Below are 22,827 nucleotides of genomic sequence, written 5' to 3'. Positions count from 1 at the left end.
TCAAAGGAAGGAAAAGGGATTGAAAGAAATAGGTGGAACCGACGAAAACATTACCATCCTGTCCAGTAAGTAGAAAGAGTGTTGGGAGAAACAGCATTAAGAATGAGGTCCTGGGATTGGAGAGTCAGATGGTAGAAGGCAAGAAGACAAAAAAAAAAGCTGTTTCTGTGCTGGGATTAGAGCTGGAGTCCTTAACACCACTGGCAGAGAGGAGAGCCCTCAGCAAGCTGCTGAACATCATGGACAATGTTCACCACCCTCTGCACAGCACCATCACCAGGCAGAGGAGCTCATTCAGCGGCAGACTACTGTCCCAGTCCAGCTCCACAGACAGACTCAAGTCTTATGGCCTGAGGGACAAAAGACTTTCTTTCAACTCATCTCAGCACAGCAAACTGAAGACTCTGTGACACTTTCATTCTGGTAACTCTGGCCACACCATGGACACACCCTCAGCCATGGACACACTCTCAGACTTGCTGATGCCTATAACACTATTTTTTATAGTTCTACCCTATTTTGCACTAGTAGTTCATTTACTAGTTCATTCATCTACTGTTTGCTTATCTTTTGCACTGCTGAATTTAAATCATTATACTGTGTACTGTGTATTTGCACTTTCTGTATGGCTGACATCAGTTATCCTCACTTTATGCACATCAACTGGTGTTCACTGTCTATTGTTCAACTGCACTACCTCCATTCTACATTACACACACACTAAAGACTGCATTTTTACATTTTACATTGTACATTCTATTTTCTATTTGATTGTATTTATATATATCTTTATCTTTATATTTTATATATTTTATTTTGTAACTTTGTGTATTCAATTTGTAACTTTGTGTTTTATACCTGCTGCTGGATGTCTAGAATTTCCCCTCGGGGATCAATAAAGTATCTATCTATCTATCTATCTATCTATCTATCTATCTATCTATCTATCTATCTATCTATCTATAAAGAGGGAAGATATTGTCCAAATAAGGTGGAGTTGGAGTTGGATGTGGGTCTGAGTGTGGAGCCAAGGTCCTGAATTTCTGAAATTGGAAATGAGACAGTAAATCAGCAATGGGGTAAGATGGACGGGAATGTGAACAGCTTTGAGGATTAATCGGTGCATGATAGAGTGCCAAGTGAGACGCCGGAGAAATGGCATTAAGGACGGACAACGAGACCGTCCCTTGTTGACAGCCTGGAATATGGCTAAGAGTGTGTGAAAATGATGTGTCGCATTCATTCGTTTCCCCATAGCAGGGTAGCGACTATGATAAGTTAAAGTTCACGAAGTGCAGATGAATCGCTATTATACGAAGGGAGCTGAAAAAATTCGGCAGGCCAGTGAGAGGCAAACCATCTGCCATCGTAAAATCCACCAAAGCCGGTGGAAGGCATGGCGTCCATGAAGAGGTGTATATCTTCAGGTTTGGACACTGCATCGTGGAAGAGAGAGGAGTAGGAGCCAGAAACGCAGTTCTGCTAGACATGCCTCATCCAGTGTGACGAACTGAATGTAGGATATAATTGAAAAAGCGAGAAGGAGGACATGGGAAATAAAAGTGCGACCCTGTGAGAGAATGCGCATAGAGAAATTCGGATGCCTGGGTCAGATGCCCGACGCTAGGGAGGTGATGCAACGAGCAGGAGGAGAAGTCGGGGAGTCCAGGACCAGAAAGTTGTCCAGCAGGTACACAACATAGAGAATGCCACACACGTTAAGCAGGATCCAGGACAGAGCCTCAGTGAGACAGTCAAATATCTTGGGGCTGCTCTTACAGCCGAAAACAAGCTGGGTGGCGAAGTAGTAATTCCCCTTCCAACGCACGCAAAACAGGTGCCAAAAGTCAGGATGTAGGGGCAAGACCTTAAAGGCTGAAATGATATGTGCTTTAGCCATCCTTGTGGCCGATAAGTTTAATGAGGGAAATCGCATCATCGACGCGGGCGTAGCATAGGGAAAATTTGTCGCTGGGCACCAGGCAGGTTGACAGAAGGTACAAAAGAGCCACGGGGAGCAGATAAGTCAATCATGAGGCATTTCTTCCCCGAGTATTTGCGCGTGGCAATGGGATTAATTCGAAAAGTAGAAAAGGGGGGAGAGGAAAGGGGCCGACCATGGAACCATCAGAATCCTCCCTGGCCAGGAGGAAGGAGACGACATTGGGCTTGGAAGCCGAGAAAAAAAGTCTGGCAATGCAACGAGCCCGAGAGTGAAACCATCCAGTAGGTAACATAGACGCAGGATCAGAGTGAGAAGACAGGCATGCAAGCGAGCTCTGTTACATTAACCGGGGTGGACAGATAGCGGAGCAGTAAGCTCTGCACGAACTTGGGCTGATTGGGGGACAAACAGGGGGAACTGGGGGGCTTGGGGAATTCTAGGAACTCGGTGAACGAGGGGGTTGGGGCAGGGGCGGGAACAGGAACCAAGGGGGTGGGAACAGAGACGGAGGGGGCGGGGACAGACACGCGGGGGTAAAAAGAAGAATCATGTCCACTGGTGGGAAGAGCAGAAAACTCAGGAGAAGGTAGAGAGGAGGAGATTGGCGAGAGAAGATGGAAGAATGAGTAGTAGCGGACCGGGGGGAAAGTTGTGGGTGGAGTTGTGGCGATGTCATCGCGGCTCCCAGGAAGCCGCGCAGGGGACCTTCGGATGGCAGCATCGGAGGTGAGCAAGAGAGAAGAGTCCTCTTGGAAGACGAACGGTCGAAGTGGATCCAGCGGTTCCTCAGGACCCTCTGTAATCCAGCGACGGTCCATTCGGACATGGAGCGGGCTGGAGCCAGAGATGGAGGAAGCAGCGCGCGGGAGGTGGAAGCAACAGAAGAACTGCCGCGACGAGATCTACACTGGGAACGGCGTGCGGGAAAAGGGGAGCGATCACGCTGGGCTGGTGAATGGCCACACTAGAGCTTAGATTCTCTGCCCGAACCCGACCTGACCGAACTCGGGTCGGGCCGAGATTTCACACCTCATTCCTCATAATGACAGTTTTTGGGTCGGGCTCAGGCAAAATGTGCACAGGCTCGGGCTGGGTCAGTTTGGATTTTTTGTGCCCGATCTAAGCTCTAGGCAGCGCCGAGCCTGGGAGGCCACGCTGCACCGGGGAGCCGGAAACTGCGGAAGCAGCAGGGGCAACGGGTATGGAGACCACAGGTCGCAGCCTTGGAGTGGGGCGGGATGCAGCGGCGGACGAGTAACTAGAAAATATCTTTGAATCTGAGGCAACGAGCTCCAGGTCCATGGTGCAGGAGTGACAGGTAAACTCGAGGTCACACGAGGTTGAACGTCACAAAGGTGAGGTGCAACAGGGAGGCATACATAGGGCCAAGGGGAGGAGCTTATAATTGAGGCGTGCTTTATATACCAAAATTCTATTAATGCTTAACAACACTTAAAGGGCTACAAGTTTTGGAGGAGACATTTAGGACATTATTTATTGGTACTAAGTATTATCTCATTCGACATATACATTTTTCTTGTGTCAGTCTAATACTTAGTTAGAATAAATCCTCTGTAAAGCTCAAATTATCATTCCTATTTAGTCTTGTTTTAACTCTTATTTTATTCTACTGCACTCCAGCAGGTTGAGAGTCCTGCAGTAAAAAGTCTGAAGGCAAGCTAATCAATATAAATATTGAATATATGGAATTTTACTGAAATCTTTACGCATATAATCAACTTTTTAGTAGGTTTTAATGTATTGTTACCATTACTGTTATGTGATTTACGGATATGGAGACCTCACTGGTGAGAATGTGTAATTGCAATGAGAATGCATTAATACTGAGGTCAGTCAGAGATGTGCAGCAGTAATCAGTGCTATGACAGGCTTGCAGACTTTGTGAGCCCATTACCCCTCTACCATGATTCTCCACATCATCCCATGTAATCTATCACATTAACAACTATAACAATTAAATTCTGCACTGATCCATATTTATAGTCAATGTTGATTATGTTGATTTTTTCAATCCAGTCCTGGTGTTTTGATAGATAAATATCTTGGTAAAGCTCTGAATATGATATCTTCACATTTATTAATTTAAAATGAACTGACTGATCTAAGACTAAACTGTTCAATTTACAATTCAAATTACAATTCCCTTAGTTCTGTTTTAACTCTGAATTTATCTTCCTGCACTCTCTCAGATTGAGTGTCCTGCATTAGTAATTGCAAGGAAGTAGTAATGCTTTCAGAACGGATAAAGCTGATCATTGTGTAATTACACTATTCAAAAAGAGTTTTCCTTTTATATATCTGTAATGCTGAAACTATTTTCCAGTAAACTTTCATATATTTTATATCCTAAATTTCAACTCAATAGTCATCTTGTTATGTCCTGAGATTGTAAGTCATTTAATAGGACTGGGATTTCTCACATCCAAATTTTAGTTAGCAGGAGGAATGAAGGGTAACTCATTCTGGTCTAGACTGAACTGGATATTGCTGTTGTAGAAACATGAATAAAATTACAATTCTAGAAAAGGGTTAAAGGAACCAAATAAAATACTAAATAACTTTTTTAAAGGCTTTATTGAAGTCAGAGTCACTAATTCTACATATCACTACAGAGTAAATGTAAGTGAACCTAAATGGGAGCATTTACATTTGAATAAATTGTTCTTCCAAAAGATTCTGATTGTTGTGTACATAAGTGAAAAAAGACTTTGCATCCAACAGAAAGTTCACTTTTAATTGGTTGGTGTAATCTGACTAGGGTTGCAACGGTATGAGATTTTCACGGTATGATAACCGTCTCAGAAAATACCGCGGTATCACGGTTATCACGGTATCACAGTTTGTTACATATATTATTAAACTGACCCTTAAAGAAATTACAACAAAGGTTTTTTGTTCAATTAACTATTTATTGTAGAAACCTGGAACAACTATATAGATAATGTCTCCTTGAAAAAAATAAACTGTACACCATTAGGTGAAGGAAACCAGGTTTTTCCACTACTCTTAAGGTCATTAAGGGTGTATATATATATAAAAAAAAATTATATATATATATATATATATATATATATATATATACACACACACACACACACACACACACACACACACACACACGTGTCACACATTACATGTCCTCTAAGAAGTAAAGATCCTGTGTTTAAACTATTCAGTACAATTATTTAAGTTTAAATTATTTAATATCTGATAAACTGAGCCTGGGTCAGTGTCTGATCAACAACTGTTGTAAACGTCCGTTTTACTGCCAAGTTGGTATATAACCAGATACTGCAGAAAGAGGGGATTTATTTCTGACATGATCCTCACAATAGAGATTTCTATTTTAAGGCTCTCACACCGAGTCTGGTTTTAACACATAAAAACAGGCACGTCAGAATTTGAAAATTAACGCATGTAAATGAATGGCGTCTTTCACATCCAGTCCGGCCAGTACCTTTACACGGACACGTGAATCCGTCGTAGCACACACTTCACGCCTGTACCTGCGTGCCCAAATTTCGGATAACTCAGCGCTTTTGCGGGCGCTTACCGCATGGGTTGTGCACGACTACAAAGAGGTTTTATTTATGTTCAGATTAAAATTATAAACTAAACACATACTTTGCGCTGCACGGCGGGGTGGTGTTCTTGGAGATGGGAGAACAGGTTTGACGTATGTCCACCTTTAGCTGTGACTTTACGGCCACATTGATGATAAATCGGATAACCATCCTCGGGTGCGCTCGGCGGGTCTCTGAAATAGTCCCACACTGCTGATTTTAGTTTAGCCTTTTTTTAGGCGGACGGAGATTTGTTTAGTCTGATGCACTTTCTGCTGTTCTCACCGCTGTGTGCTGAGCAGCTGAAGCGGAGCGGAGTTGCGCATGCGCGGGTGAGTTTCTCCGCTGGCTTGCGTTTTACCGGTAATAAGCAAACACACACGGTATGATAACCGTGCATTTTAATACCATGGTATACCGTGAAACCGGTTACCGCTGCAACCCTAAATCTGACCTTCACTATAAGCTTCATCCGGTCTGTTTGCTGGGAATAAACTTTTTATTATGTTAAAATGAACTGACCTGAGAATCTGCAGTTTACAGTGTGAACTCTTCAGTCCATCAGAGAGGAGCTCCACTCCTGAATCCTGCAGGTTATTGTTACTGAGGTCCAGCTCTTTCAGAGAAGAGTTTTCCAGTTTTAGCACTGATTTCAGACTTTCACATGACCTTACTCCAAGATTACATGAAGCTAGTCTGAAAAACAAGAAGCTACAGATTTTATAATAAACTCAGTGGGGAAGGTCTGCATGAAACAGAATTACATTGTGAAATACAGAGTCTTTCTAAAATGCTTGTCTTTATTTATTTAATTAACTTCCAAAATAACAGAAATAAGATTTGCAATTATAAAGTTATATTAATGCTTACGGAACAGATAGGATACAGTACACAGGATAGAGTACTCATATGTGGTTGGTTTTTATATTGTAGTTTGCTTACACATTGTGGTTTGCTTACACTTTCACTCACAGTCCTAACTTTGACTTTATTTATTAAACAGGAACTTTGATAATAAAAACATAAAAAAACTTTATTGTTTGTAACTGTACTTATTTGCATATGAGCTCAACATATTAGTCATCCTCTTTGTCAATTTCCAACTAGTCTATTTGATTATCAGTGCAAATGTTGAACTATTGCGAGTATTACCACAATACTGTACCAAGTCTAATACTATTTTAAAACTTAAAACAAGAATTTCCACATATATTGCGGTCATGTCCTATACATCAACACTTCCTTGGTTAAAATGAGCAGTGAAAGGGTTAAATATATCCCTTGTCAGTGATGGAGTCATTTAAGATTAAAGCTGTTTCAGTATAACTTTTAATAACTTTGTATATCTGGCATTGTGAATTTTTATGCTCTAAAATTGTTTAGTTAATTTTGTTCTAAAAATGTTTAAATCCAATAATATTTAGAGAGCTTATACTAACAAGTAAGCTTATTAAGTAAAATTATTAAGCTTCTTAATAATATAATAATATTGATAAAATAGTACTGACAGAGCTCTCTGTGTGTTTTTCACCACAGGCAGTAATCTCCTCAGTCCTTCTTCTGATGCTCTGTATTTCTTCAGTTCAATCTTCTCCTGAATCTCCTCTGACATCATCAGCACAAAGATCAGAGCTGACCACTGTGTGGATGAGAGTTCCTGTTTTGAGAGATTTCCTGAGTTCAGGAAGTTCTGGATTTCAGCAGTGAGTGAGTTGTCCTTCAGTTCACTCAGGCAGTGGAGGAGATTCAGGCTTCTGTCAGACTGCATTTCCTCTTTCAGTTTCTCCTTAATGTAGTTAGCTGTGTTGCTAATGCTCTCTGCTTTGATCTTCAGGCTTGGCAGAAGTTCGGTCAGGACCTCCTGACTGTCCTTCACTGAGAGGCCGAGGAGGAAGCGGAGGAAAAGGTCCAGGTGTCCATTTTCACTCTGCAAAGCTCTGTCCACGGCACTCTTATGGAGATCTGTTATCCTCTTATTAATCAACAAAACTTTGTCCAAAACTTTGTTTTTGAACACATTCTTCTTCTTATTGCAGTGTGAGTGATGCACATATACAGCTGCAAGGCTTTCCTGAACACTCAGATGCACAAAGCTGAAAATGTTTCTCTTAGAAATTCCTTTCCGCTGGCTGAAAATCTGTGTACACACTCCTGAGAACACTGTACCATCAGTAACATCAATCCCACATTTCTTAAGATTGTCCTCATAGAAGTTCAGCTCTCCACTCTCAAGATTACAGAAAGCCAGTTCACCGAGCTTCAGAATGATGCGCTCAGGGTCAGTGTCAGTCTTCTGACTGTATTTCTCCTTCATCAGGTTTTTCTGCTGCAGTAGGAAGCTCATGTACATTTCTGTCAGGGTTGTGGGGATGTTCTTCTCAGTCTCTTTATCCATCAGTGGCTGAAGCACAGTGGCAGAGATCCAGCAGAAGACTGGGATTTGACACATGATGTGGAGACTCTTTAACTTCTTTATGTGTGAAATTATTTTCTCTGCTACATCCTCTGTTTTGCAGTATTTGGTGAAGTACTCCTCCTTCTGTTCATCATTAAATCCCCGCACTTCTGTCACCAGATTGATGTATTGCTGGGGAATCAGATGCGCTGCTGCTGGTCGACAAGTTACCCAGACTAGAGAAAAGGAAAGCAAATTTCTGTTGATGAGATTTGTGATCAGTAAACCTACTTTACTCTTCTCATTCACATCTTTTACTTCCTTTCCATCTTCAAATTCCAGTGGGTAACGATACTCATCCAGCCCATCAAAAATAAACAGCACTTTACCATCTTCTTCTGGAAGAGACTTCAGTGCAGGCTTTGAGGAAAAAAAGCAGTTATTCAGTAGTTCAATCAAACTGAACTCCTTCTCTTTCTTCAGATTCAGTTCACGGAAGGGCAGAGGGAAAATGTACTGAATGTCCTGGTTCTCCTTTCCTTCTGCCCAGTCCAGTATGAATTTGTTGACTGACACAGTTTTCCCGACTCCTGCAATTCCCATTGTCATCACTTTTCTGTTCCGTCGACCTGTACCCGGCTGGACTTTAAAAATATCACAGCATTTTATACACTCTTCCTCACTGCCAGCTTTATTGGGAGACATCTCTATTTGCATCACTTCATGTTCATTAATGACTCCTCCACTTTTATTCTGCACTATAATGAGCTCAGTGTAGATATCTTCCAGAAACTCCTGATGACCTGTCTGTGAACTTCCAATCAGTAAACGCTCGTAGTTCAATTTCAGAGTGTCCTTCAGCTTGATGCAGTGTTGTTCATCTTTTGAAAGAAAAAAGAATGTGCTTTTTAATCAGTCTTTATTTTACATTAGTAAAGATACAATTGGATGAACAAAGATTAAAATGTGAAATGAGTGGTTTCCAAACCATTGATATCGGAGTTCTGTGTGTATCTGTTCTCAGGAACATTTTCAATTAAATATCAATATAGATATGTTCTGCAATACTTTATCCACGTCTTTATGAGCACCCTTGGTGTAATGACACATTTGGAAAATAATGTTTATTTAACTACCCAAACATATTAAAATCCTAATGAATACTTAATCTGTTTTTCACAACTAAATTTATATGGCCTGTGCATGTCACACAGCAAAAGTTGAGGAATTTGTTTGCCTGAGTACTATTTATAAACCATTATATATATGTATATATAAATATATATATATATATATGTATATATAAATATATATATATATATATATATAAAACATTTATATAATATATATATATATATATATATATATATATATATATATATATTTTATGTTTTCTTTTTATTTGAATGGTAATATACATTACAATTTACGTTTACAATTTACAAACTAATAATACAGTGAAGGAAATAATTATTTACTCCTTTGCTCATTTTGTATGTTTGCCCACTGACAAAACATAAAAAGTATGTCATTTTAAGGGTAGTTTAATTGTAAAAGTGAAATCCAGAAAATCACATTTTATAAATGATATAGATGTATTTGCATTTTGCAGAGAGAAATAAGCATTTGATACCTCTGGTGCTCAGCTCATGGACTGCAATGACTCTGCTGAGCATGTGACACTGTCACACTCTTTTTCGCCAGTGTACTGATTGGTTGATTACTTGATTACTCCCAGCTGCGCTCCTGGTATTTTCAGCCCCCCTGTTCCCTTAGTTCTCTGCTGAGTATTATCTGGTTCTTCAGCTCTGTTACAACATATTTTCCATAGCCTGTCCCGTTTCTTTGTTTATTGACCTGTTTCTCGACCACTCTATTGCTTAGCCCTTGTGCACGCAGTTCTTCTTCAGTTGTACCATAGGGGGGGAGGGATGGGCTGGGTTGCCGCCGTTCTCCTTCAGTGTGTTTCAGAACTTTCGAATCGGACAGTTCTTCGCGCCTGACACTCTGGCTGAAACTCCACCCTCTTTGACTAGATCTGCCTAACAACAGAGCGATCTATATTCTGATTGGCTCAACGAGAGTACATCATAATATACAGCCGATGGATTGGCAAGCGTGAGAAATACAAAAATATGTGGCGTGTGAGCGTGTGAACTCGCTGAGGTGCGTGTGTCACACGCTCAAAGCATGAGACTTGAGAACGCTGGCCATAAGCCTGTTATTTCCTGATCTTCCCGAGTGTTAGTTTCATGGTCCCCTTATTGTGTTGATAATTGTCTAGTTAAGCCCCAAGTAGCCTTTTCCTCTACTACTGTGGAAAGCCCTAGCTTCCAAGCCCCTGTTGACATACCCCTGAGTATACAGATTTTTTAGAAGTTTTTAGCCCATCCTGGTCTCAATGACATCACTAAGAAATACGCTTACCCCCTTCCTTTCATCCCTGTAGCCCTAGAACAGCTCAGAGGCACTACTGTGTTCTATATATATATATAACTTAATTCATATTAGAGAGGGTAACGAGTGGAATGAGTTATGGTTTGTCCAATGCCCCGTCCGTGTTCCAGTCATGAATGACGTCATCGTTGTGCTGGAAGCTCATGTCCTGGTAGATGAAAGGAGGTGCATGACTCCATCCATTCTCTTATTGATGCAGTAAAGTAGTCCTGTGCCCTTAGCAGAGAAATACGCCCAAAACGTATGTTCCCACTTCCATGCTTTACAGTCGGGTCGGTATTCTTTGGGTCATATTTAGCATTTCTCTCCAAATTCCCTCCAGTATTTCCTCCAAACATTCATGGAGATCCAGATTGATGTTGATTGACAGTCATTTTGTATTTGGGTCATTCCTTGGATTGGGCGCAATTTTCAAAACTTTTTGAAAAACAAACAAAAGGGAAACCAAAAGTCAAATTGGTACTGGCACTACATAAGAGACTAAATGAACACTGTGTTGTATCTTTACATTTCATCATGAAAAAAGCAGCAATTAAACAGTAATTTGTAAATCTTTAGAACAATTAATAAAGAAGGCTAACACTTAGTAACAACAAGCAATTAAAAAACAATTGCTAAAAGCAGATTTAAAGCAGATTTCCCTGTCTGCCCATCTGTCCACCATTTCTCTATTTGTAGTTATTTCCTTCTCCTTTCAGGATCAGAATCCCGGCATTGCCTGTAATTATTCTGTCTCTCTGCAGCACTTAAGGGCATTCTTTAAGAGATTGTCACATATTAGCCTGTGTCTGTCCTGTGTTCCTCTTTTGGTTCTATGTGCTTCTGCCCTCTGTTTTCCTGTCTTGTGTTCCCAGCTTTTTTGAGCACATGGCATTGTTTTGTTTTCAGTGTTGGGTAATTAGTTATAGTTACTAGTTACTTCTCCAAAAAAGTAACTGAGTTACTAACTGAGTTACTCCACTACAAAAGTAACTAGTTACCAGTAAAAGTAACTATTGCGTTACTTCTCATACCTGTCAAGTTTTGAATTTAAAAATAAGGGAAATTTTCCTAAGGGGCCTTTTTCACTATTAATAATCTTTATATAATATTTCTCTAGCAGGCAACAAAATCAGCTCGGGAGTACTTCTGGATAATAAAGTAAGTGGCGGTATGATGTGTCTAATACACTGCTGGATTAACATAATGATTAAGTTATGGTCCACAGTGAGCTAAGGGATGAACTCAGTAAAGGATTGTTTATTAGCTGATCAGTTGGATCCGGTGGAAAACACTCAATTTAGAGACAGTGAGCAGATTTCAGGAACTGCTTAAAACTACCAAAATAAAGTACTGTAACATTACTAAATTCTGGCTATCCACAACATCCTGCTTCTAGCAAACTAGTTAAACATATAAACAAAAACTAAATTAGTTTTTGTTTATTATAGCTTACAATAAGTCCTGCAATCCTAAATTAGTAAAATACAAGTAAAAACATATAATCAGTTACTGGCTGATCAGGTACATCAAGGCAGGTTGAACATTATATATATGGGTTTGATCTGTCTGTTTTGATTGGGAGACGAGTCTTTTTAACCTGCAGAAATGGCTTTTTTTTTGTAATACGGAAAATTTACAGGAAAATACTAATACGGGAGGACGGCGAGAAAGAGGAGTAAAATACGGTAGTTTCTGGGCCAAAATGGCAGACTTGACAGGTATGCCTTTGTAAAAAAAAAAAAAAAAAGGTTCATTGAGCGGCTAAAGTAACGTGCTGTAACGGGGTGTCGGAAATGGTAACGGCGTTATAGTTACAGTCCGAGTAATAAGTTAGATTAACGCCGTTAATTTCAACGCCGTTACTCCCATCACTGTTTGTTATTGTCCTGCCTCCTCCCTAGCCCCACCCTAGCCATTAGTGTTGTCACCCTGTGTCTTATTTGTTAGTTATTTAGTTTTTGTTTTTATAGTTTTTGTTCTAGTCTTAGTTATTTGGTTTCCCAGTTTAGTTTTTTTGAGTATTTTGCATGTCCAGTGTTTGTTTTTCTGTTTTGCTTTTGTTTATCTTGTTTCTTTATATTACATTTAAATACTGCAATTACGTCCATCTTCTCATCCTACCTGTGTGACAGAGATGCCTACTTAATATCAATATTAAGAAACTCTATTATTATTATTTAAACTAAACATAATAAAAAGCAACATAAAACACACATGCACTTCATTTATATATACACATTATAATGTCCATCCTATTATGTCTTTGGTGGTAACAGGGTGGACCATAACAGGGTGGACATTCTGAAATAAAGTTAGCCATTATCCTGTGTGTGAGCAAAACCAGGCTAGCAAAATAGTGAAATTTGGCAAAGAATTGTATGCTTTTTAATTTGACTATTTTGAAGTGATTATATCTTACAGCCTTTCTCATATTTTTCAGAACAGGGTGGACATGTGGTTGACCTTGCCAGATTGATGAGATAAAATAAGGAAAAAGAGACATTAGAGTTAGGAGTGAGCCACTCATCTTCCACAGTGTTTCCCCCTCCAAAAAGATGATGCAAACTCCATGAAATGATGTCAGTATGTAAAACAGCTCTTAATTTAAAGAGACACTACTTAGACATACAGGGGTTGGAGAATGAAAGTGAAACACCTGGTTTTAGACCACAATAATTGATTGTGGTGACAGACAGTTCTGGTGGAAACAGGAGAGTTGAGGTGCACATTGAATTCTGCGTGATTTGACTGGCCGTGGTTTTATGTTTTTTGGATACAATCTGGGTTAGCACCCGAACATCCCTTTCAGACAGCTTCCTCTTACCGCGTCCACAGTTAATCCTGTTGGATGTGGTTGGTCCTTCTTGGTGGTATGCTGACATTACCCTGGATACCGTGGCTCTTGATGCATCACAAAGACTCTGGTATGTCTCCCATAATGTTGTGTGCATTGCAATATTTATATATATTTATATTTATTTCTTCCATTTTTATTACTATTGCACCAACTGTTGTCTTCTTCTTACCCAGAGTCTTACTTATGGTTGTGTAGCCCATTCCAGCCTTGTGCAGGTCTATGATCTTGTCCCTGAAATCTTTAGAAAGCTCTTTGATCTTGCTCATGTTGTAAAGCTTAGAGTCTGACTGATTAATTGAGTTTGTGGGCAGGGGTCCTTTAAACAGGAGACAGCTTTTTAAGACAGCTGTCTTTAACGCAGGTATCGAGTTTATTAGAAGCATCTATCTGGTTTGTAGGAGCCAGAACTCTTAATGGTTGGTTGAGGAAATATCTCTGCAAAATGCAAATAATATAATATAATAATATAATTTATACAATGTGATTTTCTGGATTTTATTTTTGATATTCTATCTCTCTGTTAAAATAAACCTACCCTTAAAATTATAAACTGTTAATGTCTTTGTCAGTGTCTTTTCATGTCTTTTGTCAAACTTACAAAATCAAAAGGATCCAATTTTCTTCCTTCACCGTAAAAGTAGGCTCAGATTGTACAATGTAGCATAAAAAACAGAATTATCATAAGAAATATTTTAGCTGAATATTTTCCATTGCCAAACATTCAGTGCCTTAAGATGTGAAAGAGTTTCAGTTGTAAGTTGTTAATATGAGATTGCTATACTGGTTAACACAGAATAACAGTGATTATTTGATGGGTTTACCTGCAGTCAGTGTAGTAGTAGAGGCTGCTGAACTCTCACTCATTACCTGTCCTCCGCCTGCTCCACCTGAGGGAGAGCACAGCAGTACAGAATAAGAAGCAACATCAGAAAATATAATCATAAAAACACTGAACTGAGCACTATTCATTATTATTACTAAACTAATTATGATGTTAAATATGATGCTGCAGTTTTAAAAGAGGCAGTGATTGGTTTCCCACGTGTTGGAGGAGGCATGTGCTCGTCTTAACTCTCCTTGTGTTATAAAGCATTACTAGTGATGGGGGTTATACAGCTGAAGAGAAGCTCAATGGTTTGGACAATTGGCCACATAAACTGGGAAGAAAAATAATAAACAAATATAAAATAAACAAATAAACAAATGAAAAACTTAAAAAAATATGTTCTTGCGTACTATCAGCATAACCTACTGTACTCCCTCTCTCTGACTCCGGCTGTTGATGGAGAAGCAGCATGACTTACTGTAATCTCTCTCTCTCTCTCTCAGATTCCGGCTGCTGATGGAGAAACAGCATGACCTGCTGTAGACACTTGTGTTAACTATATATAGTTAATAAATATAATCTATTAAATATATTTATTATTTATACTATTTTTCACAAGACCGATTTTTATAAATACTGTGACCCCAGTGTGGTGAAATTAAACAGAAACAAAAATTACATTTGTGGACTTTTTACTGATGAAGGGCTGTAAACTATTTTTTTTCCTCTTTTACTTTTCTCCTTTTATAGTTTTCAGATGTTTTAGTTTTTTCATTTACCTTCATGTTGAGATTCAGCTACAGTGTGAATATGAACTGAGCCATGAATCACATTTCCATGTAGAACAGGTGCAATTACATTCCCTCCAGTCTGAGCTGTGGTGTTCTGGACCAGTTCACTGGGAGCTGTGGTATTCTGGACCAGTTCACTGGGTGCGGTGGTGTTCTGGACCAGTTCACTGGGAGCTGAGGTATTCTGGACCAGTTCACTGGGAGCTGAGGTATTCTGGACCAGTTCACTGGGAGCTGAGGTATTCTGGACCAGTTCACTGGGAGCTGTGGTGTTCTGGACCAGTTCACTGGGTGCTGTGGTGTTCTGGACCAGTTCACTGGGAGCTGTGGTGTTCTGGACCAGTTCACTGGGAGCTGTGGTGTTCTGGACCAGTTCACTGGGAGCTGTGGTGTTCTGGACCAGTTCACCTGGAGCTGTGGTATTCTGGACCAGTTCACTGGGAACTGTGGTATTCTGGACCAGTTCACTGGGAGCTGTGGTGTTCTGGACCAGTTCACTGGGAGCTGTGGTGTTCTGGACCAGTTCACTGGGAGCTGTGGTGTTCTGGACCAGTTCACTGGGAGCTGTGGTGTTCTGGACCAGTTCACTGGGAGCTGTGGTGTTCTGGACCAGTTCACTGGGAGCTGTGATGTTCTGGACCAGTTCACTGGGAACTGTGGTGTTCTGGACCAGTTCACTGGGAACTGTGGTGTTCTGGACCAGTTCACTGGGAACTGTGGTGTTCTGGACCAGTTCACTGGGAACTGTGGTATTCTGGACCAGTTCACTGGGAGCTGAGGTGTTCTGGACCAGTTCACTGGGAGCTGTGGTATTCTGGACCAGTTCACTGGGAACTGTGGTATTCTGGACCAGTTCACTGGGAACTGTGGTGTTCTGGACCAGTTCACTGGGAGCTGGAGTGTTCTGGACCAGTTCACTGGGAGCTGTGGTGTTCTGGACCAGTTCACTGGGTGCGGTGGTGTTCTGGACCAGTTCACTGGGGGCTGTGGTGTTCTGGACCAGTTCACTGGGGGCTGTGGTGTTCTGGACCAGTTCACTGGGGGCTGTGGTGTTCTGGACCAGTTCACTGGGTGCGGTGGTGTTCTGGACCAGTTCACTGGGGGCTGTGGTGTTCTGGACCAGTTCACTGGGGGCTGTGGTGTTCTGGACCAGTTCACTGGGGGCTGTGGTGTTCTGGACCAGTTCACTGGGGGCTGTGGTGTTCTGGACCAGTTCACTGGGAACTGTGGTGTTCTGGACCAGTTCACTGGGAGCTGGAGTGTTCTGGACCAGCTCACTGGGAACTGTGGTGTTCTGGACCAGTTCACTGGGTGCTGTGGTGTTCTGGACCAGTTCACTGGGTGCTGTGGGGTTCTGGACCAGTTCACTGGGTGCTGTGGTGTTCTGGACCAGTTCACTGAGTGCTGTGGTGTTCTGGACCAGTTCACTGAGTGCTGTGGTGTTCTGGACCAGTTCTGTTGTGTAAAAATAGTAATTTTAATTATTAATTGAGTAAAATTTTAAATATTTATTAACTCTCCACCAGTGAGTTACTTCCACAAACTCATTTAATAATCCACTGTTAATGACTCAGTACCAGATGTTTACAGTATATACTGTAGCTGCATTTGATTGGTCAATTTAAGTCATGCCAGATGGTTTGATTGGTGAATGGCAGGGGCAGTGCCTGAGTATGTAAAGATCCAGGGCTCAGCACAGTTAATTATAGAATTATCCTGTATAACATGTATTTTTTACTTTTTATATTTAATGGATGTAAAAGTGCTGGAATTCAGCATTGTTGTTTGTTGTTGTTGTAAAAAATGCCAAGCATGCCATTTCTTTAAATTTTCTACTACCCAAATCAAACATATTTTACAGTTTCTCACTTAAACCAATTACTGCCAAGAATATAAAGAATATAAATTACTGTAAAGATTATTCATGTAAACAGGAATTGAGTGGCGTGACAGGACTACACACTTAATAATAATTAGAAACATTATACAGTTCATCAATAATAATACCTTTCATATGGTATCATATCATTACAGTACAATATGTTTTGGACAAAATGTGTGAGAGAGGACCTGGAAGAAGTGCTAGAGACCATGTTTCATTTAAATCATGTTACCTTATGACATTTCTGATATTTTGGCCAAGAAAAAAACAGAGGAAAGATCACCTTTTTGATCTGGATCATCCTCCAACACTTGTGGATCACCTTCCATCCTGTAGGACTGCTCCTGTAGAAGGAGAGTAGATTCAGGTTTAGTGGAGGATTTCTGGTAAAGATGTAGAAGTTCCTGGATTTCTGAAGGAGGACAGAACCCATGTTTTAATGTTATTAGTAACATCTACAAAACACCAACCGCTCCTTCTTTAAGAAGCTTTACTGGATCAGTGATGGTCAGGAGTGAAGTGGGAGTTTGAGGAGAATTAGGTTGTTACTCAGCAGCTAAGCTGTACAGTATTTACAGAATAATGTGGAAAATCAGAAGCATAAACTGTGCAGACAAGATAAGTTTATTATTTTAATTATTATAATATTATTTACGAAGAAGTGGCACCTGATGACATTCATTTCATAAATTTCCCGGATTTGACTGATATAAAATGAATTAAAATATCAAATATATAAACAATGTCAGAGATTTGCTGTGTGCTGATCTCACTGCACTGGAGCTGAAATTCCACCTTAAAAGTGGGTGAGGTGGGTTAGGTTTGGTTTGGTGCTCCTCTGGACAGGGTAGTGATTTATATACAGTAGATATTTTAGGATATCTAATTATGATGTTCTTTAAATGAATTAAAGTCCACAGTAAATAGGTTAAATAAAGTGTGGAGCAGAGAAAATATAAAGAAATAAAAGAGGAACTAAAACATGCTGCAGAAACAAAACTCACAGCTCAGCAAAGGGCAGGACTACTGTGATCGATTTTACTTCCGATTATGAAGGTTTTTAGGTTATTTAGTCACAATCATTTCTGAGAAAACCCACTCAAGTCTATAGCTTCAACCTCAAATACTGATAAGCTTCAGTTTTCAAGAAAAACAAAGTGAAGACTTTGGAGTGGCCTGGTCAGGTCGGTAACTCTGATGAACTTATCCTGTGAAATCTTGAGGTAACTCGTGCTCTTCTTTTCCCAGGGCATTCCTGATGAGAGCCAGTCTCAGCATTTCAGGGAGCCTCCATGTCTATGTTACCTTCTGGCTCTCTCCCTTTAGTTAGGCTGTTTTATTCAGATCTGCCAGAGTCATTAGCCACATATTCTCTGTTTTACATAAATCCAGTTAAAAGTAATTCCATCTATCTGGCTTCATCTGAGTTACTGACTGCACACCTGTCTTACCCGATACCGATGGATATTGGACCCTCAGGCTCTCATGTCCCCTGTCTGGCCAGACTGACGGGAGCTCTTCTTCGTCACCCACCACAGATCAGCTGATCATCCATTGTTGTTTATCCCTGTCTCTTTGCTGTGAAGATGCTTGAAGATGAGGAAGAAGACAACGCAGACATTGCCTTAGGTGTAACGAGACAGCTACCACAGAGGGAAGATCCAGATAGCTGTCTGAGATTTGATTTATCTTAGGTAATATAGCACCAGGAAGAACTCAGAAGCAGATATAGGAGTACTGCAGTGAGCTTGGTTTGAACCAAGACTGTTGGAGTGAAAGGCCAATGAATAGACCACAACACTATGGGGGAGTGTGAGTGTTTGGTGACTGTAGGTGTTCTAACACTGGGGGCAGGGCTTAGAACACTGAATTAAATACAGCAAATTAAGTGTAGAAGTGTAGAAAGAACTGCAAATGAAATGAATACAGATACAGGGCAGCAGAAAGTTGTTGAAAAAAATAAAAATAAAAAACGTTGAGAGCGGGGCTCGAACACCTGCGAGAATGGGCAGTGAATGCAACCTACACGCTGCGCCACCAGGGATGAGCCGAAAGTTAAGTTTTTTTAATAAGGAGAGAAGGAAGAGAGCGAAAGAGAAAACCACGTGGTGAAAACACCAGTGAGGTGGAGGGATTAGAGCGACGCAGGTACCGCAGGGAAGTAGAGAGAACCTCTGTGAACTGAGCCCAGTATAAACTGTTCCCATAGAGGTGAAAAGCTATGGAGAGCCACTTGGTAACTCTGAGGAGATTGCTAGAAAAAACGGAAGGAAATACTCAAGACTCTGCTGTGGAACCGGAAGGAAGCCCTTATAAGGTAGTGACACCAGTTGTGATTAATCACGCTGATTACCACCTGGCTTAGAGCATGGCCTCCCTCTAGTGGTGGGAAGACCATGGCACGGGCGGCCCCTTACATTAGGTGTAATACAATTATTTATTACAAAGACTAAGACAACATCTTCAAGGCTTCCTATGCCAGCCTTGGAGAGAGATGTTCTGAGAATTTATTATGTTCCTGCTCTCTCTATGGTATACATCTGGAAACACGTAAGACATACATATCCATAGACAACCATAGGCAAAATCTACCTAGAGAATGGTTACATTCATTAATAAATAGAAATAAAGAGAATATAAAGAAAATACATATGCTAGAGATCACATCCAAGCCATTACAGGTGTTGCTATATTCCTGAATATATAAAATCTATGTGGATGTATAAAGACTTTTTAAATTAATTTAAAAGCCATTTGACCAGTGGTAGGATGGTCCCCCCTTAAATGTGAGTCTTGGTCCTCCCAAGGTTTCTTCCTCCTCCTGCAGCTCTGAGGGAGTTTTTCCTTGCCTCCGCGCTCACTGGGGGTTCTGTATTATGTATATTCTATGTTTAATGTTTTGCCTGATTCTTTGTCCTGTAATCATGTTTCTGTAAAGCTGCTTTGTGCCAACACCAGTTGTAAAAAGCGCTATACAAATAAATTTGATTTGATAATATTTTTGATTGTCTTTGCGACTGCGCTTGAGGATACTTCCAGTGAGCAAAGTAAGAGGTACTACTTTGAAGAATGTAAAATATAAAACATATTCTGGTCTGTTTAACACTCTTTTTGTTTACTAAGTAATTCCCTATGTTTTTCTTCATAGTTTAGATGACTTTAGTTGAAATCTACAATGCAGAACATATTTAAATAACAAAAAAACACTGAATTTAAGTTGTGTCTAAACGTTTGACTGCTGTTGTATATGACGAATCTACTGTTATATTGATGTGTGCTGTTTTTTAACTGCAACATTATGAAAATATACAAATACAGAAAATCAGAAAAAGATGAAGGTTCTGGTAGTGGAGGAGAACCAGAACCAGTGCTTAGGTTAATCTGGAGAACTGAGTACTGCCTAATCCCACTCCAACTGGCCTGACCTCCTCTGAAATACTAATCTCATAATCACGGCCAATAAGCTCTTACGTTACAGATAAACAATTATCCAAACTGACTGAAAAAAGAGGACTAATTGGACTTTATTATTTATACAGTATTAAAAATAAGGGGGATGGTGGTTCAGGAGAGGGGAGAAGGAAGGTGGGGGATTGGTAGACAAAGAGCAAATAACAAGAGAAAAACTTATAAAAAAAAAATTATAATAAAAAGAAAAAAGCTAATTAGAAAAAAAATATTTTTTTTCCAAAGCAAATTGTGATTTTTAACTTTGTTAATATTTAATATAGTTTAAATAATAGTTTTTTTTGTATTAGTTATGTTAAAAAATTCTGAATTAATTTTTGACGGATCTTATATGTTGTATATAGAGTGATAGAGTGATATGCTGAAGAGTGAACAACTTGCTTAAACTCCCCAAATACACCAACACACTATGATAGTTCCTTACTATTCCATTCCACCTTAAAATTTATTTTGTTAGCTACTTACAATGCTACCTGGATTTTTTCAAAATTTCTGTTCCACCTTAAATCACACTAGTTCCACCTAAAAAGCAGCAGCTACAATCCTGCAATGACGCTATAGACAACACTTAAAAGCTACAGTTCCACCTTAAGCAGTAACTCTGTGAAGAGCAGCGTAGAGACAGTATGTGGAGGTGATACAGAGAGGATCTGTTGTGAAGACAATTACAATGATAGGATTTACTATTTCTTTTGAGCATTTTAACAATATAAGGTAACTAAGAATCCTGGAAAAATCAAATTCATCTTCTTACATTAAGTAAAAACAAGAGAAGCTAATGTCTACATTTTAAAAAAATCTTAAAATAAAGAAAAAACTCTAACAAACAGCACAGTAAATACAAATAAATATTTCAGGTTTAGGATAATATTTACTGTACATATTGAAACTGTAGCAGAGGAGTGTTAAAAGTAAAGATCAGAAAGTTCATATTAAAAGACATTGTTCATGTATCCTGTAGAATCCAGAGAGAAAGAGTAAAAATAAAGAGTGTAATTAAATGAAATGATCTTACCTGCTGTGAGCAGAGCTGTATCAGTCCATGAGCTTTTAGTCCTCAGCTTCTAAACTCCTGTACTTTTAGATCTGGAACAGAGGATAGAATTTAGCTTTTAGATCATTCTGACCATAAACTTTCCATATAAAACCTCTTCTGATCTGTAGAGGAAGCTTTTAAAGCCAGACTTCAGTGCAGCTCCGTTATAAAACTGATGAGTAAAGAGAGCAAGCAGAACTGCGTAACAGGAAACAGGTTTCACAACTCAAACTCAGACACAGCTACATACAGGAAGCCCACAGATGAAGTATGAATTCAGTTCTGTATCTGTTAGAAACTCTGAAGATATTAGATCAGAGTGGAAATAGAAGAGAACAGTAGAGTTACAGTAACAGATCTACTGAAATCATCTGTACCCCCACTTTGCTGTAAAACACTCAATTTCAGGGAAACTTACTGCAATAGATTTTGAGTTTTGAGGAACTCAAACTTTTAAGTTCTCAAGAAATCCACCAGAAGTTGTATTTCATTTTGAGTATTTCAGAAACTGCTGATCTACTGTGAACTTCACGCACAACCATCTCTAGAGTTCACAGAGAATAATAGCTCAAATAATCACTCGTTACAACCGAGGTCTGCAGAAGAGCATCTCTGAATCACAACACGTCCAACCTTAAGGAGGAGGATGATCTACAGCAGCAGAAGAAACACCGGGTGCAGCTCCTACAGATAAGAACAGGAAACTGAGGCTATAATTCAATTAAAATATTTTTCCACGTCTTTTCACTAAGTGTGTTGTTGTGAATTTTTAATTTTTATTTTAACTCACGCTGACTCCCTTTGCTTTGCTGCTGCTGAATTGCTTTTATGCCTGAATATGATTTTATACTCTGCATACGCAGATATTAATATTTCCTGCTCAATGGGGGTGAAATATGATGCCTTGTTCTTTCCCTCGTTCATTTTCATGGTCAATCCCTGTTTCAGCGCTCCGTTGAGAATGCCTGTTTGTAGGTAGCCGTGTGTCGTTTGGTAGCGATGGGTCTGACGACACTGAAACTTCAGCGCATGCACCGAGCAAACAAGGCGAACCCCTGTGTCGGGCCGCGTATCATTTTAAGGAAAACCACGTGACCGATGCATTTCCTCGCGCAGTTGCTTGCAATGACTTTCTTAGTCCAGCAGATGTCGCCATTAAGTGATACAGCAACACAGTTTCAACACAGTGTCGATACAGTTTGTGAAATGTGCCATACACCCAATGAGGCTTCATCTGCCCATCACTAAACTCTACAGTAAATTATAGAAAAATAAAGAAATAAAAGAGGAACTAAACCTGCAGAAACAAAACTCACAGCTCAGCAAAGTGCAGGGCTACTGTGGTTAATTTCACTTCCGCTTATAAAGGTTTTTAGGTTCTTTTAGTCACATGATCATTTCTGAGAAAACACCCAATAAAGTCCACAGCTCCAAACTTTAATATATCATTTCTTTTACTAAATTAAGAGCAGACTTACTGTATTACTATAAAAATACAGGGACCTTATATATATATATATATATATATATATATATATATATATATATATATATATATATATATATATATATATATATATACACATATTTATGTGTATACTGTA

General features: G+C 39.7%; 1 protein-coding gene across 1 annotated transcript in view; it reads right to left on the bottom strand.

Annotated features, from left to right (window-relative positions):
• The window catches only part of LOC111188585 (NACHT, LRR and PYD domains-containing protein 12-like), a 52,876-nt gene extending 34,602 nt beyond the window's left edge, over positions 1-18,274 (bottom strand). The window contains exons 1-5 of the mRNA XM_049479539.1: positions 18,253-18,274; positions 17,003-17,131; positions 14,042-14,107; positions 13,390-13,536; positions 7,038-8,805 (exon numbers count right to left, since the gene is read on the bottom strand). Coding sequence (XP_049335496.1) covers positions 7,038-8,805; positions 13,390-13,536; positions 14,042-14,107; positions 17,003-17,131; positions 18,253-18,274 — 2,132 coding nt within the window. The remainder of the gene's footprint in view (positions 1-7,037; positions 8,806-13,389; positions 13,537-14,041; positions 14,108-17,002; positions 17,132-18,252) is intronic.
• Between the last annotated feature and the right edge of the window lie 4,553 nt (positions 18,275-22,827).

Source organism: Astyanax mexicanus, chromosome 1 (genome assembly GCF_023375975.1).
Source record: "Astyanax mexicanus isolate ESR-SI-001 chromosome 1, AstMex3_surface, whole genome shotgun sequence".
In the NCBI taxonomy this organism is placed as follows: domain Eukaryota; kingdom Metazoa; phylum Chordata; class Actinopteri; order Characiformes; family Acestrorhamphidae; genus Astyanax; species Astyanax mexicanus.
Note: the sequence above shows the minus strand (reverse complement) of the source record. Positions and strands in the feature narration are given on the sequence as shown.